This window comes from Ascaphus truei, chromosome 20 (assembly GCF_040206685.1).
Source record: "Ascaphus truei isolate aAscTru1 chromosome 20, aAscTru1.hap1, whole genome shotgun sequence".
Taxonomy (NCBI): Eukaryota; Metazoa; Chordata; class Amphibia; order Anura; family Ascaphidae; genus Ascaphus; species Ascaphus truei.
The window spans coordinates 27,550,020-27,563,175 of NC_134502.1; the positions used below are offsets into that span (position 1 = coordinate 27,550,020).

A 13,156-nucleotide genomic window follows, 5' to 3' on the forward strand; every position below is an offset into this window, starting at 1 on the left:
GTGCCCCGGGTGCCACCAGGGAGATGCCCTGGGGTGCCATCAGGGAGAGGGTGTTAAGGAGCGTCCAGCGAAAGAGTGCAGGGGAGGTGCCGGCGAGGGGAGGTACCAGTGAAAGGATGCGGGGTGCCATCTGGGAGAGAGCATTGGGGTGCCCGCAGCAAGAGAGTGCGAGGGAGCTGCCAGCATGGGGAGTCATCATTGAGAGGGTGTGGGGTGCCAGCGGGGGGGAGGAAGCGGAGGAGCCACCAGCTAGAGGATGTGGGGTGTATCTGTGTGTTTTGTATTAGCTTGTTGTGCTCCAGTGTGTTGTATGTCTGTGTTGTTGTGTGCTGTTTTTCTGTGTTATGTATCAGTGTGTTGTTTTGTGTTCTGTACCTGTGTGTTGTGTATCAGCATATTGTATGTTGTATTGTATGTACTGTATTGTATTGTATGTGTATATGTGTGTTTTGTATCACTATGTTGTTGTGAATCCGACTCTTTCTCTTTACACAGCTAAGGCGCCGGAAGGAGCCAAGTCAACAGTGAATATTACAATATGTGCCAGGTGTGTGACGCTCATCTCTAACACTCCTCTAACTGATCCTTATACTAATCCATCCATCACTCAGCCTAACCCTATTACTAATCCCCACTCTAACACCAACACTCATCTCTAACACTCCTCTAACTGATCCTGATACTAATCCATCCATCACTCATCTTAACCCTAATACTAATCCCCACACTAACACCAAAACTCATCCCTAACACTCCTCTAACTGATCCTGATACTAATCCATCCATCACTCAGCCTAACCCTAATACTAATCCCCTCTCTAACACCAACCCTCATCTCTAACACTCCTCTAACTGATCCTGATACTAATCCATCCATCACTCAGCCTAACCCTAATACTAATACCAACACTCTTCTAACTGATCCTGATACTAATCCATCCATCACACAGCCTAACCCTAATACTAATACCAACAATCTTCTAACTGATCCTGATACTAATCCATCCATCACTCAGCCTAACCCTAATACTAATCCCCACTCTAATACCAACACTCATCTCTAACACTCCTCTAACTGATCCTGATACTAATCCATCCATCACTCAGCCTAACCCTAATACTAATCCCCACTCTAATACCAACACTCATCTCTAACACTCCTCTAACTGATCCTGATACTAATCCACCCATCACTCAGCCTAACCCTAATACTAATCCCCACTCTAATACCAACACTCATCTCTAACACTCCTCTAACTGATCCTTATACTAATCCATCCATCACTCATCCTAACCCTAATACTAATCCCCACTCTAAGACCAACACTCATCTCTAACACTCCTCTAACTGATCCTTATACTAATCCATCCATCACTCAGCCTAACCCTAATAATAATCCCCACTCTAACACCAACCCTCATCTCTAACACTCCTCTAACTAATCCTGATACTAATCCATCCATCACTCAGCCTAACCCTAATACTAATACCAACACTCTTCTAACTGATCCTGATACTAATCCACCCATCACTCAGCCTAACCCTAATACTAATACCAACACTCTTCTAACTGATCCTGATACTAATCCATCCATCACTCAGCCTAACCCTAATACTAATCCCCACTCTAATACCAACACTCATCTCTAACACTCCTCTAACTGATCCTGATACTAATCCATCCATCACTCAGCCTAACCCTAATACTAATTCCCACTTTAATACCAACACTCATCTCTAACACTCCTCTAACTGATCCTGATACTAATCCATCCATCACTCAGCCTAACCCTAATACTAATTCCCACTTTAATACCAACACTCATCTATAACACTCCTCTAACTGATCCTGATACTAATCCATCCATCACTCAGCCTAACCCTAATAATAATCCCCACTCTAACACCAACCCTCATCTCTAACACTCCTCTAACTAATCCTGATACTAATCCATCCATCACTCAGCCTAACCCTAATACTAATACCAACACTCTTCTAACTGATCCTGATACTAATCCACCCATCACTCAGCCTAACCCTAATACTAATACCAACACTCTTCTAACTGATCCTGATACTAATCCATCCATCACTCAGCCTAACCCTAATACTAATCCCCACTCTAATACCAACACTCATCTCTAACACTCCTCTAACTGATCCTGATACTAATCCATCCATCACTCAGCCTAACCCTAATACTAATTCCCACTTTAATACCAACACTCATCTCTAACACTCCTCTAACTGATCCTGATACTAATCCATCCATCACTCAGCCTAACCCTAATACTAATTCCCACTTTTTTTTTTTCCAAATTGTTTTATTAGGCACTGATACAACATGTGATTTACAGTTTCAATACTTTGCCTAATACGTAGACATTTTAACTTTTTCTGGGGTAAAGAAGGGGCAACCTTGGGTGTCCCAGAAGAGGGGTCCTCTGAGAGTGAGGACAGAGGGGCCGGGGGGGAGGGAGGAGGGAGTTAGGGAGGGTTGGGAGTTCACATCCTGGGGGCCCTAAATCTGTGGCCCTTGGTCTTAGTGGGCTGACATTGGGGTTCAGAGGAGACTAGTTTGTTTCTGTACATATTTTCGACCTACCAGGGCCTTCATCTGTTGAGGAGCCACCAGGGTTCCCATATCGTATCGAAGGCGATAAGCTTTTGCCTTAGCATGGCCGTCAACTTCTCCATTACCATCACTCCATTGACCCTTTTTTTAATGGACATTTTGGATGGTGTGGTTTGTCTCTTCCAGGAGGCCGCTATCTCGCATCTAGCCGCAGTTAAGATATGGGAGATTAATTTCCCAGTTGTCCGGACAATACCTGGTATTGGCCTTGCAAGTAGGAAGGTCAGCGGTTCTATAGGTAATTCTAGGTCTGTGACCTCTTTTATCAAATTTTGGACCTTTGCCCAGTACTTAACAATTTCCGGACAGGACCACCAGATGTGGGCCATGTCCCCTCTATGACCGCAGCCTCTCCAACACAAATCTGACGCCAGGGGGTAGATCTGGTTCAACCTCGCTGGGGTGAGGTACCAGTGGTAGAGAATTTTATAGATATTCTCCTTTGTAACGGTGCATAGGGACGTTCCTGAGGCTGCCTGCCAAATTTCCTCCCAAATCTCCCTTTCTACTGTAATGTTCAAGTCTGCCGCCCATTTGAGCATGTAGTCGTGGTCTTGGGTGACCGTTGAGTTTTCTATAATAGTATATATATCGGAAATTAATCCCCTTTGGTATGTGTTCGCTTGACACAGTCGTTCAAATTTTGTGAGGGAGGGGAATTCTGGGGACTGGCATATCTTTTGGGCAAAGTGTCGAATTTGTAGGTATTTGAATGTGTCCAATTCCCTGATTTTGTATTTGGCTTTAACTTCTTGGTAACTCAGGAACGTGTCTAGGCTCAGAAGATCCGCGATCGTCCCGATCCCCCCCTCTTTCAATCGGTCGTATAGCTTAGATCCGCATCCCGGGGGGAATTTTGGGTTGTTGGATAGGGGCGTGAGTTGTGGGTTAGCTGAGCACAGTCCGAGTCTGGTCTTGTGTTTTGACCATATTTCCCATGTAAACAGGGACGCTTGTAATTTTAGGTTGTGCATCTGCCTTTCTCCTTTATCTAAACTCCATAGGCAGGCCTGCAGAGAAGGCATTCTGGCATATTTAGATTCAATATCGATCCAGCAGTGTTTGGCTGGGTCGGCATTCCACATAACAGCTTGTTTCAATTGTGCTGCTATATAGTATTTGTGTATATCTGGGACGGCCATACCCCCCTTTCCTCTTGGCGCCAACAAGACCGATCTTGCTACTCTGGGCCTTTTGCCCTGCCAAATGAAATTAAACATCCTGTTTTGTATGCTCTTTAGATCAGTGCCAGGCACATGGACCGGGAGTGTCTGAAAATAGTATAAAAGTCTAGGGAGAATATTCATCTTAACGGAGACCATTCTCCCAATCCATGATATCTGGTAACCTTGCCACTGTTCCAAATCTTTCTTAATTGTAGCCCAAAGCGCTGGGTAGTTATCTTGGTATAGAGCTCTGTAGTGTCTTGATATATTTACTCCCAGGTATTTAATATATGAAGGACACCACCGGTAATTGAAATTCAGTTTGAGTAGTTTCACTTCCTCATCCAGTAGGCTAATATTTAAGGCCTCCGATTTTCCACTGTTTATTTTGTACCCAGACACTTTACCAAAGTCCAATAGTTCTCTTTGAAGGTTCGGAAGAGAAGTTTGGGGTCTGGTCAGGGTCAGAATGATATCGTCGGCGAATAGGGATATTTTAAAATTTGTTTCACCTATCTTGATACCCTGTATATTTATATTGTTTCGAATTTTGGTCGCAAGTGGTTCGATCGTGAGAGCAAAAAGAAGAGGAGATAAGGGACAACCCTGCCTTGTGCCATTTTTAATTTGAAATCTCTCGCCCGTTCCACCTGGGAGTTTGACCGCGGCGGAAGGGTTCTGGTAGAGAGCCCGGACTCCTTCCAGGAACTTATCTTTGAAGCCGAATTTTTCCAAGGCCTTATCTAGGAATAACCAGTCTATCCTATCGAATGCCTTCTCTGCATCTAGACTCAGTAGCATTGCCCTTGTTTTGGACATGTGGGCATGGTCAACTATGTTTATTATTTTACGCGTGTTATCCGCTGCTTGGCGTCCTGTGACAAATCCAACTTGGTCTGAATGGATAAGTCTGGGTAATATGGGGTTTAGCCTGTTCGCGAGAATTTTACTGTACAGTTTTAGATCATTGTTCAAAAGAGATATGGGCCTATAACTTCCACACTGGGTCGGGTCCTTCCCCTCTTTGTGGATTATTGCTAAGTTAGCTGAGGACATAGAGTTTGGTATTGGGTTTCCCTCCATGAAGGAGTTAAATAGATTTAGAAGGTGGGGTGTCAGTATAGGTAGGAACTTCTTGTAGTAGGAATTTGTATAGCCGTCAGGTCCCGGCGCTTTGGAGGATTTGGATGCTTTTACCGCAGCTGACAGTTCGTCCACTGTTATTTTACCATTTAACCTTTCATTCTCCTCCTCTGTCAGGGAGGGGAGGTTACAATCAGAAAGGTAATTTATTATTGATGTTTCTGCAGTTGACTTTGGAATAGCGGAGTTGGATCTCAGATTGTATAATTTGGTGTAGAATTTGGTAAATTCCTCCGCTATTTTTTTCTCATTATAGACTATCTCACCAGACCTATTCTTGATCGCTGTGATCTGTGATCTTTTTTGTATGCCTCTTAACCTGCTAGCAAGAAGTCTATCGGCTTTGTTCCCTTTGTCGTAATACCTCTGGCCCGTCCATTTTAGAGCTTTTTCTACATTTTCTAGTTGTATATCCTTTAGTTTAACTCTGGCAGCTGTCAGTGATTTGTAAATTCTCCTGGACGGGTTCAGTTTGTGTTGCTGCTCTAGTTGTATAATTTTGTCAGTAAGCTCTTTGGTCAGTTTTACTTTGGCTTTCTTCCTATATGATGCTATCGAGATAAGTTGGCCCCTAATGGTCGCTTTGTGGGCTTCCCACAGGGTAGCTGGGGAGTCCACCGACCCTAGGTTTAGTCTGAAATAATTCTTTAGGGCTCTTTTGATCTCTCTTTCTATCTCTTTATTGTTTAAGAGAGAGTCATTTAGTCTCCAGTTATATGTGAATGTTTTTACGAATGGGGCCGTGAGGTTTAGAGAAATTGGGGCGTGATCTGACCATGTGATTGGGCCAATATCTGTGTTGGTTGTTGCTTCTAGAACATTCTTGGTAGCAAGGAAACAGTCAATACGGGAATAGGTCTGGTGAGGGGCCGAGTAGAAAGTATAATCTCTTTGACCCTGGTGTTGTGCTCTCCAAATATCTACTAGTGAGAATTCCTTTATAATGTCCCTAAAACTTTTTCCCAATCTTATTGCTTGGGGCGGATGCGGACGTCCCGGTGTGGTTGATTTGTCCTCTGCTGGGTTGAGGACCATATTTAGATCTCCTCCTATTATCAGGGAGGACAAATATTCCGGATCAATCTCCTCTAGTACTTTTCTGAGGAAGATTGGCTGATTCTCATTGGGGGCATAGAGGTTGATCAGGGCGATCGCGGATCCTGCCAGAGAGCCATACACCACTACAAATCTACCCTCTGGGTCCGCTGTGACTTTTGTTAAATTGAAGGGGGTGCCTTGCCTGATCAAAATGGCTACTCCCCGTTTTTTACTACTGAATGATGAGTAGTAACTCATCGGGTATGCATTTTGGAAAGTTTTGGGCGGCTCCTGCGCAGTAAAATGCGTCTCCTGGAGAAAGACAATATCACCATTGAGCTTTTTTAATTCTTGAAGGGCTAGCCTTCTTTTCCTATTATTCTGTAGTCCCTTTACATTAAGAGACACTAGTTTAATTGGTCCTTGCTTAGCCATTGTCTCCCTTGTCTATGTGAAGTTTTTTTTTTTTTTTATTAGCTCCTGTCTCTTCTCACAAGGGTCAGTAGCTGGGTGTTCAGTTAGATGGTATTCTTGTCTTTTGTGGGCCTTAGTTGACCAGGGTGTGAGGGGGGGGAGGGTGTGAGAGGGGGGAGGGGGCCTGCTGGGAAAGTGTCAGCAGGTAACAGTAAGAGATGAAAGTAGACCTTGTTCTGGTCTTAATGGAACAAGACCGATCTAACGGGTAGTCGGTTTGTCGGGTAAAGGACCCTTGGGGGGTGGGTCCGGTGACGGTAACCGTCCGGAGTGGGCGAGGTAGAGACCCTATGGTTTCATATTTTACCCGCTTTTTCCCTTCATTTTCTCTGTGAAGAGAGGGGGGACGCGGGGGTGGAACTTATACAATGGGAGTCTTGGTGTAGTGCGGGCACAGTGATCAATATCTGGCTCGGTTTACCCTTCTTTAGTTTGAGAATCCTCTATTAGCTGGGAGGGGATAGTGGGTGGATAGGGCAAGTTTGGGGGGTGGGTGGGGGTAGGGGGGGGGAAGCAGTCATCAGGGGTTAGAGGCAGGGATATGCCTTGGCCCTTTATGCTTGATTTCTTCTGGTAGGTCCTAATTAGACCCCTTATGTTCGGGTGGATGTCTCGTTTAGTGTGGGTTGGCCTGAGTTAGTGGGATTTTACTTTTATCCCTAATGCCTATCCTAGGGAATGTAGCTATCCTCAGCGGGTGTGAGTTGATCTCCTGGGTAGATCTGAAACTAGGTAGGGGGGTTTATGAGGGGGGGACAGAAGAGGGGGGGGTAGGCAGGAGGGGGGAGGGGGGGAGTGTTCTTTTTGATAGGGTTTACCTGGGAATTGGTTGCCCCATTTATACATTCTTGATTTACCTATTACTTTAGTGAGGGAACATTCAACATTTATGACTCTTTGCATTTTCCTTTGTCGTGGTCTCATGAGAGAAGTAGCAATAGTCGAACATATCTCTTTAGCATTATGTACATTTTCTGCTATGTTGCATATTACCATGGGTACCTGTGAGTCATGGGTCAGTGCCTCTCCAGAGACTTCCATCATTCTAGTTAGGGGTAGGGAGCTAGGAGGGGAGGGGGTAGAGGGGGCGGGGAGGGAGGGGGGGGAGTAGGGGGGGAAAGGGGGTGGGGGGGGGCGGAAGGGGGGGAGTGGGGGTGGGGAAGGAGGGGGGCGGGGAGGGGGTAGGAGGTAGGGGGGGGAGAGGGGGTACATATACATGGCTCATTTGTCTAGTACATACTTTCTGCTTTGTATTCCTCTGTGGTATAGAACAGCAACATGACTACCTCTATCTCAGTGGGCTGTAGAGTTCATGGGTATGACCTTTTCAATTGACATTTAGCATTACATTCCACGTATTTACTATTGTTTCACGCCGGGTTATTTCCACTTTTGGGAGGGAGATGGGATGGGGTGGGGTGGAGGGGGGGGGGTGGGAGAGTAAGGGGGAGCGGGGGGATGGGAGGGACTGGGGGGGGCTTGGGATGGGGGGGTGATTAGGGATGGGAGGGATGGGGAGGGATGGGGGGGGTGGGGGGGGGGGGGTGGGGGGGGAGGGGGGGCCAAGGGGGGTACATATGCATAGACTTTCTGCAATGTGTGCTCCTCTGCAGTGTATCGTGTCAGCACGACGGTCTTTACATCAATGGGCTGTAAGTATCATGAGTATAACCCCTTTGATCGACATTTAGCATAGCAGTACACATGTTTACTATTGTTTCACATAGGGATATTCCCACCTTTTGATTGGGGGGGCAGTTTCTCTCCAGATCTTACAATCTTTACAATCTTTATACCATTGGGAGGGAGGTAGAGGGGGATGGGGTGGGGGGGAGGAGGGGGAGGGCGGGGGTAAATAAAAATAATAAAAAAAAAAAAAAAAGGGGGGGGGGGGGGGCCCGTGAGGATTGGAGGGGGGGAGGTATGGGTAGGGGGGGTAAGCGTAGGGGGGGGGGGAAGGCATGGGGGAGTGGAAGAGATAGGGGGGGTATGGAGGGAGTATATATATAACTTCTAAACTCTGGTGCATATTATTATTACACTTCTTACCACTACTCTCTCTACAGCAATCTTACTTTGGGGCTTCAGATAGATGAGCCTATTTTTTTTTTTTTGGGGGAAATGAGTTGAGGCAAGAGAGGAAGGGTTGGGGTAGAGGTATGGGGAGCGGGGGGGGGGGGCACGCGGCGTCATCCTTTAGAATATGATATATAGCTTATATTAACCGGGGTGGGGATAAAAAGGGGGGGGGGGAATGCGGGATGGGTAGTTTTAACAAGAGGATTGATTTATCGATTAACTTTCACACAAAGGGTAGCAGTAACAATAGTTAACTAAATTTCTAACCTAACGGCCTTTTAACTTTAATTTGGGCAACCATCCTATGTCCAACTAGGCCTTTAAACTAAACTGGGTTACAGACCCGTTCGGTGAACAACCCTCGTTCTGAAGTCCTCAGGGATTAGTGTTCTCGCCGGTAAAGATCGCGTCGCCATCAGGACCACAGGTTGCACGGCTGGTCTGTGGCCCGGTCCTTGCCTGGTTATAGTTGGATCGGAAAATGGCGGGCGGAGGGCCCGACGTCTCCCCTCCCCTCACTCCGGGGGGGAACGGATGGCGCTCCGGTCACAGGCGGGAAGGGACGTAGTCTCGCGAGGTTCCTGCTGATCTCCTGTGTCAGTATCCAGTGGTCGTCGGTCGATCCGTGTTGCAGTTGCTTCCGTCTCGGGTGAGTACCTCTGGGCTTTTTTCCCCTTTGTCACAGGGGGGATGTCATCGGGAGCTGAAAGGGAGCGGTGCCGCGCTTCACAGGGGCCGCTACTTCATGTTTGTGTGGCGTTGTCCCGCGAGTCTTACCGATGCTCGGACCGGGGGATCTTCAGGTTCCTGGTTCGGGGGGTGGCGATCTTCGTTTTCCCAGGAGGCAGGGGGGGTTAGTCCAAGGGCTTGGACCAGTGGGGTCATGTCTTCGGGATATCTAATAGTATAAAATTTTCCCTTGTGGTGGATTGTCAATTTGAAGGGAAACCCCCATTTGTATTTTATTCCCTTTTCTCGCAAAAGTAAAGTTAAGGGGCGTAATCCTTTGCGTCTATCCACGGTCTTTTTGGACAGGTCTGTGTAAACTTGGATGTCCTCCCCCTGGTATTGAATGGGGTCTTTCTCGCGGCATGCGGTCATAATTTTTTCTTTGGCCGTGTAGTTATGAAGACGGATGATCACATCCCTTCTTCTGTTGGGGTCCTCAGACCTCGGGCCTAGCGCGCGATGAGCTCTGTCAATTTCAAGCTCTCTCTCGTCCAGGCCTTCACAGACGGTAGTAAAGAATTCTTTGAGGTATCCCCGGATCTGATTAGGGAGGACCTCCTCCGGGACCCCGCGCAGTCTGATGTTCTGGCGGCGGTCCCGGTTTTCTTGGTCCTCGAGACCATCTTTAAGTGCGTTCACCTCCGCTCCCAGTCGGGTGATTTCCTCATCCGCCTCCTTCTGGTGAGTGAGGGCCTCTTCTAGCCTGGCCTCCAGGGATGCGGTCCGCTTGGTGAGCCCTGTTATGTCTCGTTTTAGTTCGTCAACCGCCTCTCTCAGGTCAGACTGCAGGGATCTGTACAATTTGCTGTGGATTTCCTCCAGGTAAGCCTTTGTGATCCCCTGCTCTGCAGTCATTATACCGGGTGAGTGCTCTTGCATTATTGTTGCCGGCCTAGTGCCTCGTGCGCCGGGCGGGGAGGCGCCATCTTGTTTTCTGGCGGCGGCCTCAGTGCTCTGCTTTGACGGGGTGAAAAACTTTGCAACTCCTGGTCCCGACTGATTTTTCGGTTTTTGGGACATCCCTGCGTGTTTGGGGGTCTGTCCTGTATCTTTTGGTGCCTGAATTTTCGGGGTAAATCTAGTTTAAATTAGTTTTATTCATGCGGGTCTCTGGAGCTCTCCTCTTAGCCCTCCGTCTTGGATGACGTCATCGGCACGCCCCCACTAATTCCCACTTTAATACCAACACTCATCTATAACACTCCTCTAACTGATCCTGATACTAATCCATCCATCACTCAGCCTAACCCTAATACTAATCCCCACTCTAACACCAACACTCATCTCTAACACTCCTCTAACTGATCCTGATACTAATCCATCCATCACTCAGCCTAACCCTAATACTAATCCCCACTCTAACACCAACACTCATCTCTAACACTCTTCTAACTGATCCTGATACTAATCCATCCATCACTCAGCCTAAACCTAATACTAATCCCCACTCTAATACCAACACTCATCTCTAACACTCCTCTAACTGATCCTGATACTAATCCATCCATCACTCAGCCTAACCCTAATACTAATTCCCACTTTAATACCAACACTCATCTCTAACACTCCTCTAACTGATCCTGATACTAATCCATCCATCACTCAGCCTAACCCTAATACTAATCCCCACTCTAATACCAACACTCATCTCTAACACCCCTCTTCCTGATACTAATCCATCCATCACTCAGCCTAACCCTAATACTAATCCCCACTCTAACACCAACACTCATCTCTAACACCCCTCTTCCTGATACTAATCCATCCATAACTCAGCCTAAACCTAATACTAATCCCCACTCTAATACCATCACTCATCTCTAACACCCCTCTTCCTGATACTAATCCATCCATCACTCAGCCTAACCCTAATACTAATCCCCACTCTAATACCAACACTCATCTCTAACACTCCTCTAACTGGTCCTGATACTAATCCCCACTGGAGATGGGCACTTGTTTTTCTGAATTTGGAGCCGCCATTCCTAGGTGGATGAGAGAGAGGGAGGAGGAACAGAGAGAGAGAGAGTAAGGGGGGGGGGAGGGGAGAGAGAGTGGAGGGGGGGGAAAGAGAGAGAGAGGGGGGGGGGAGGAAAAGAGAGACAGAGGGGGGAGGAAAAGAGAGAGAGAGAGAGGGGGGAGGAAAAGAGAGAGAGAGAGGGGGGAGGAAAAGAGAGAGAGAGGGGGGAGGAAAAGAGAGAGAGGGGGGAGGAAGAGAGAGAGGGGGGAGGAGGAAGAGAGAGAGGGGGGAGGAGGAAGAGGGAGGTGGGAGGAAGAAGAGAGAGTGAGGGGGGAGGGGGCGGAGGAAGAAGAGAGAGGGGAGAGGAAGAAGAGAGAGAGGGGAGAGGAAGAAGAGAGAGAGGGGAGAGGAAGAAGAGAGAGAGGGGAGAGGAAGAAGAGAGAGAGGGGGGAGGAAGAAGAGAGAGATAGAGGGGGAGAAGAGAGAGATAGGGGGGAAGAAGAGAGAGATAGGGGGAAAGAAGAGGGAGAGGGAGAATAAGAGGGAGAGGGAAAATAAAAGGGAGAGGAAGAAGAGAGAGGCAGAGGAAGAAGAGAGGGAGAGGAAGAAGAGAGAGGGAGAGGAAGAAGAGAGAGGGAGAGGAAGAAGAGAGAGGGAGAGGAAGAAGATAGTTAGAGGGGGTTGGGAGAGGGGGCGGGAGGGGGGAGAGGGAATGAATATGAATGGGGGAGGAGAGAGATATTTTTTAGGGAACAGTTATATGGGCCAGAAAATGCATTATAGGTAGTGGTTATAGGGGTAATAGGAGGAGTTTAAGGGAGAGGTTACTGTACAGTATATGTAGCAACAAGAGGGGGTATTGGTAGGGGTTATATGAGGTAATAGGAGTTATATGGAGCAATCAAAAGAGTTATAGGGAGTTTCTACATAGAGCAATACGTGGAGTTATAGGGTCTTGTTATTTGAAGCAATATGAGGTTTAGGGAAATGTTATATGTGCCCAAAAATTAGTTAAAGGGAGCGTTTATATGGGGTAATAGGAGGCAGGGCCGCCGAGAGGGAGGGACAGCCGGGTCTGGTGTCCCGGGACCGCTGGCTGGGGGAGCCCGGCCGGCGCTGCAAATTTCCCCCGACCTTTGGTCAGGCCCTGCTGCCAGTCACGGCTGGGCCCCGGCTCTCAGCTGCCTGCAGGACCTTTCCTCTCTTTGTCCCACGCCACTGAGCTTCCACTGCCGGCGCGCGCCCGGGGCTCTAACGTTAGCGCGCTGGAAGCAAGCGTGGCCCGGCTTCCACTGCCGGCGCGCGCCGGGGCTCTAACGTAAGCGCGCTGGAAGCAAGCGTGGCCCGGCTTCCACTGCCGGCGCGCGCCGGGGCTCTAACGTAAGCGCGCTGGAAGCAAGCGTGGCCCGGCTTCCACTGCCGGCGCGCGGCAGGGCTCTAATGTAAGCGCGCTGGAAGCAAGCGTGGCCCGGCTTCCACTGCCTGCGCGCGGCAGGGCTCTAACATAAGCGCGCTGGAAGCAAGCGTGGCCCGGCTTCCACTGCCGGCGCGCGGCAGGGCTCTAACGTAAGCGCGCTGGAAGCAAGCGTGGCCCGGCTTCCACTGCCGGCGCGCGGCAGGGCTCTAACGTAAGCGCGCTGGAAGCAAGCGTGGCCCGGCTTCCACTGCCGGCGCGCGCCAGGGCTCTAACGTAAGCGCGCTGGAAGCAAGCGTGGCCCGGCTTCCACTGCCTGCGCGCGGCAGGGCTCTAACGTAAGCGCGCTGGAAGCAAGCGTGGCCCGGCTTCCACTGCCTGCGCGCGGCAGGGCTCTAACGTAAGCGCGCTGGAAGCAAGCGTGGCCCGGCTTCCACTGCCGGCGCGCGCCGGGGCTCTAACGTAAGCGCGCTGGAAGCAAGCGTGGCCCGGCTTCCACTGCCGGCGCGCGCCGGG

At 48.8% G+C, this 13,156-nt stretch overlaps 1 protein-coding gene across 4 annotated transcripts in view; it reads left to right on the forward strand.

Moving 5' to 3' along the window:
• The window catches only part of LOC142470828 (complement C3-like), a 108,714-nt gene that overhangs the window by 70,452 nt on the left and 25,106 nt on the right, over window positions 1-13,156 (forward strand). For all 4 annotated transcript variants that reach the window (XM_075577599.1, XM_075577596.1, XM_075577597.1 and 1 more), the window contains exon 4: window positions 496-547. In XM_075577599.1, coding sequence (XP_075433714.1) covers window positions 496-547 — 52 coding nt within the window. The remainder of the gene's footprint in view (window positions 1-495; window positions 548-13,156) is intronic.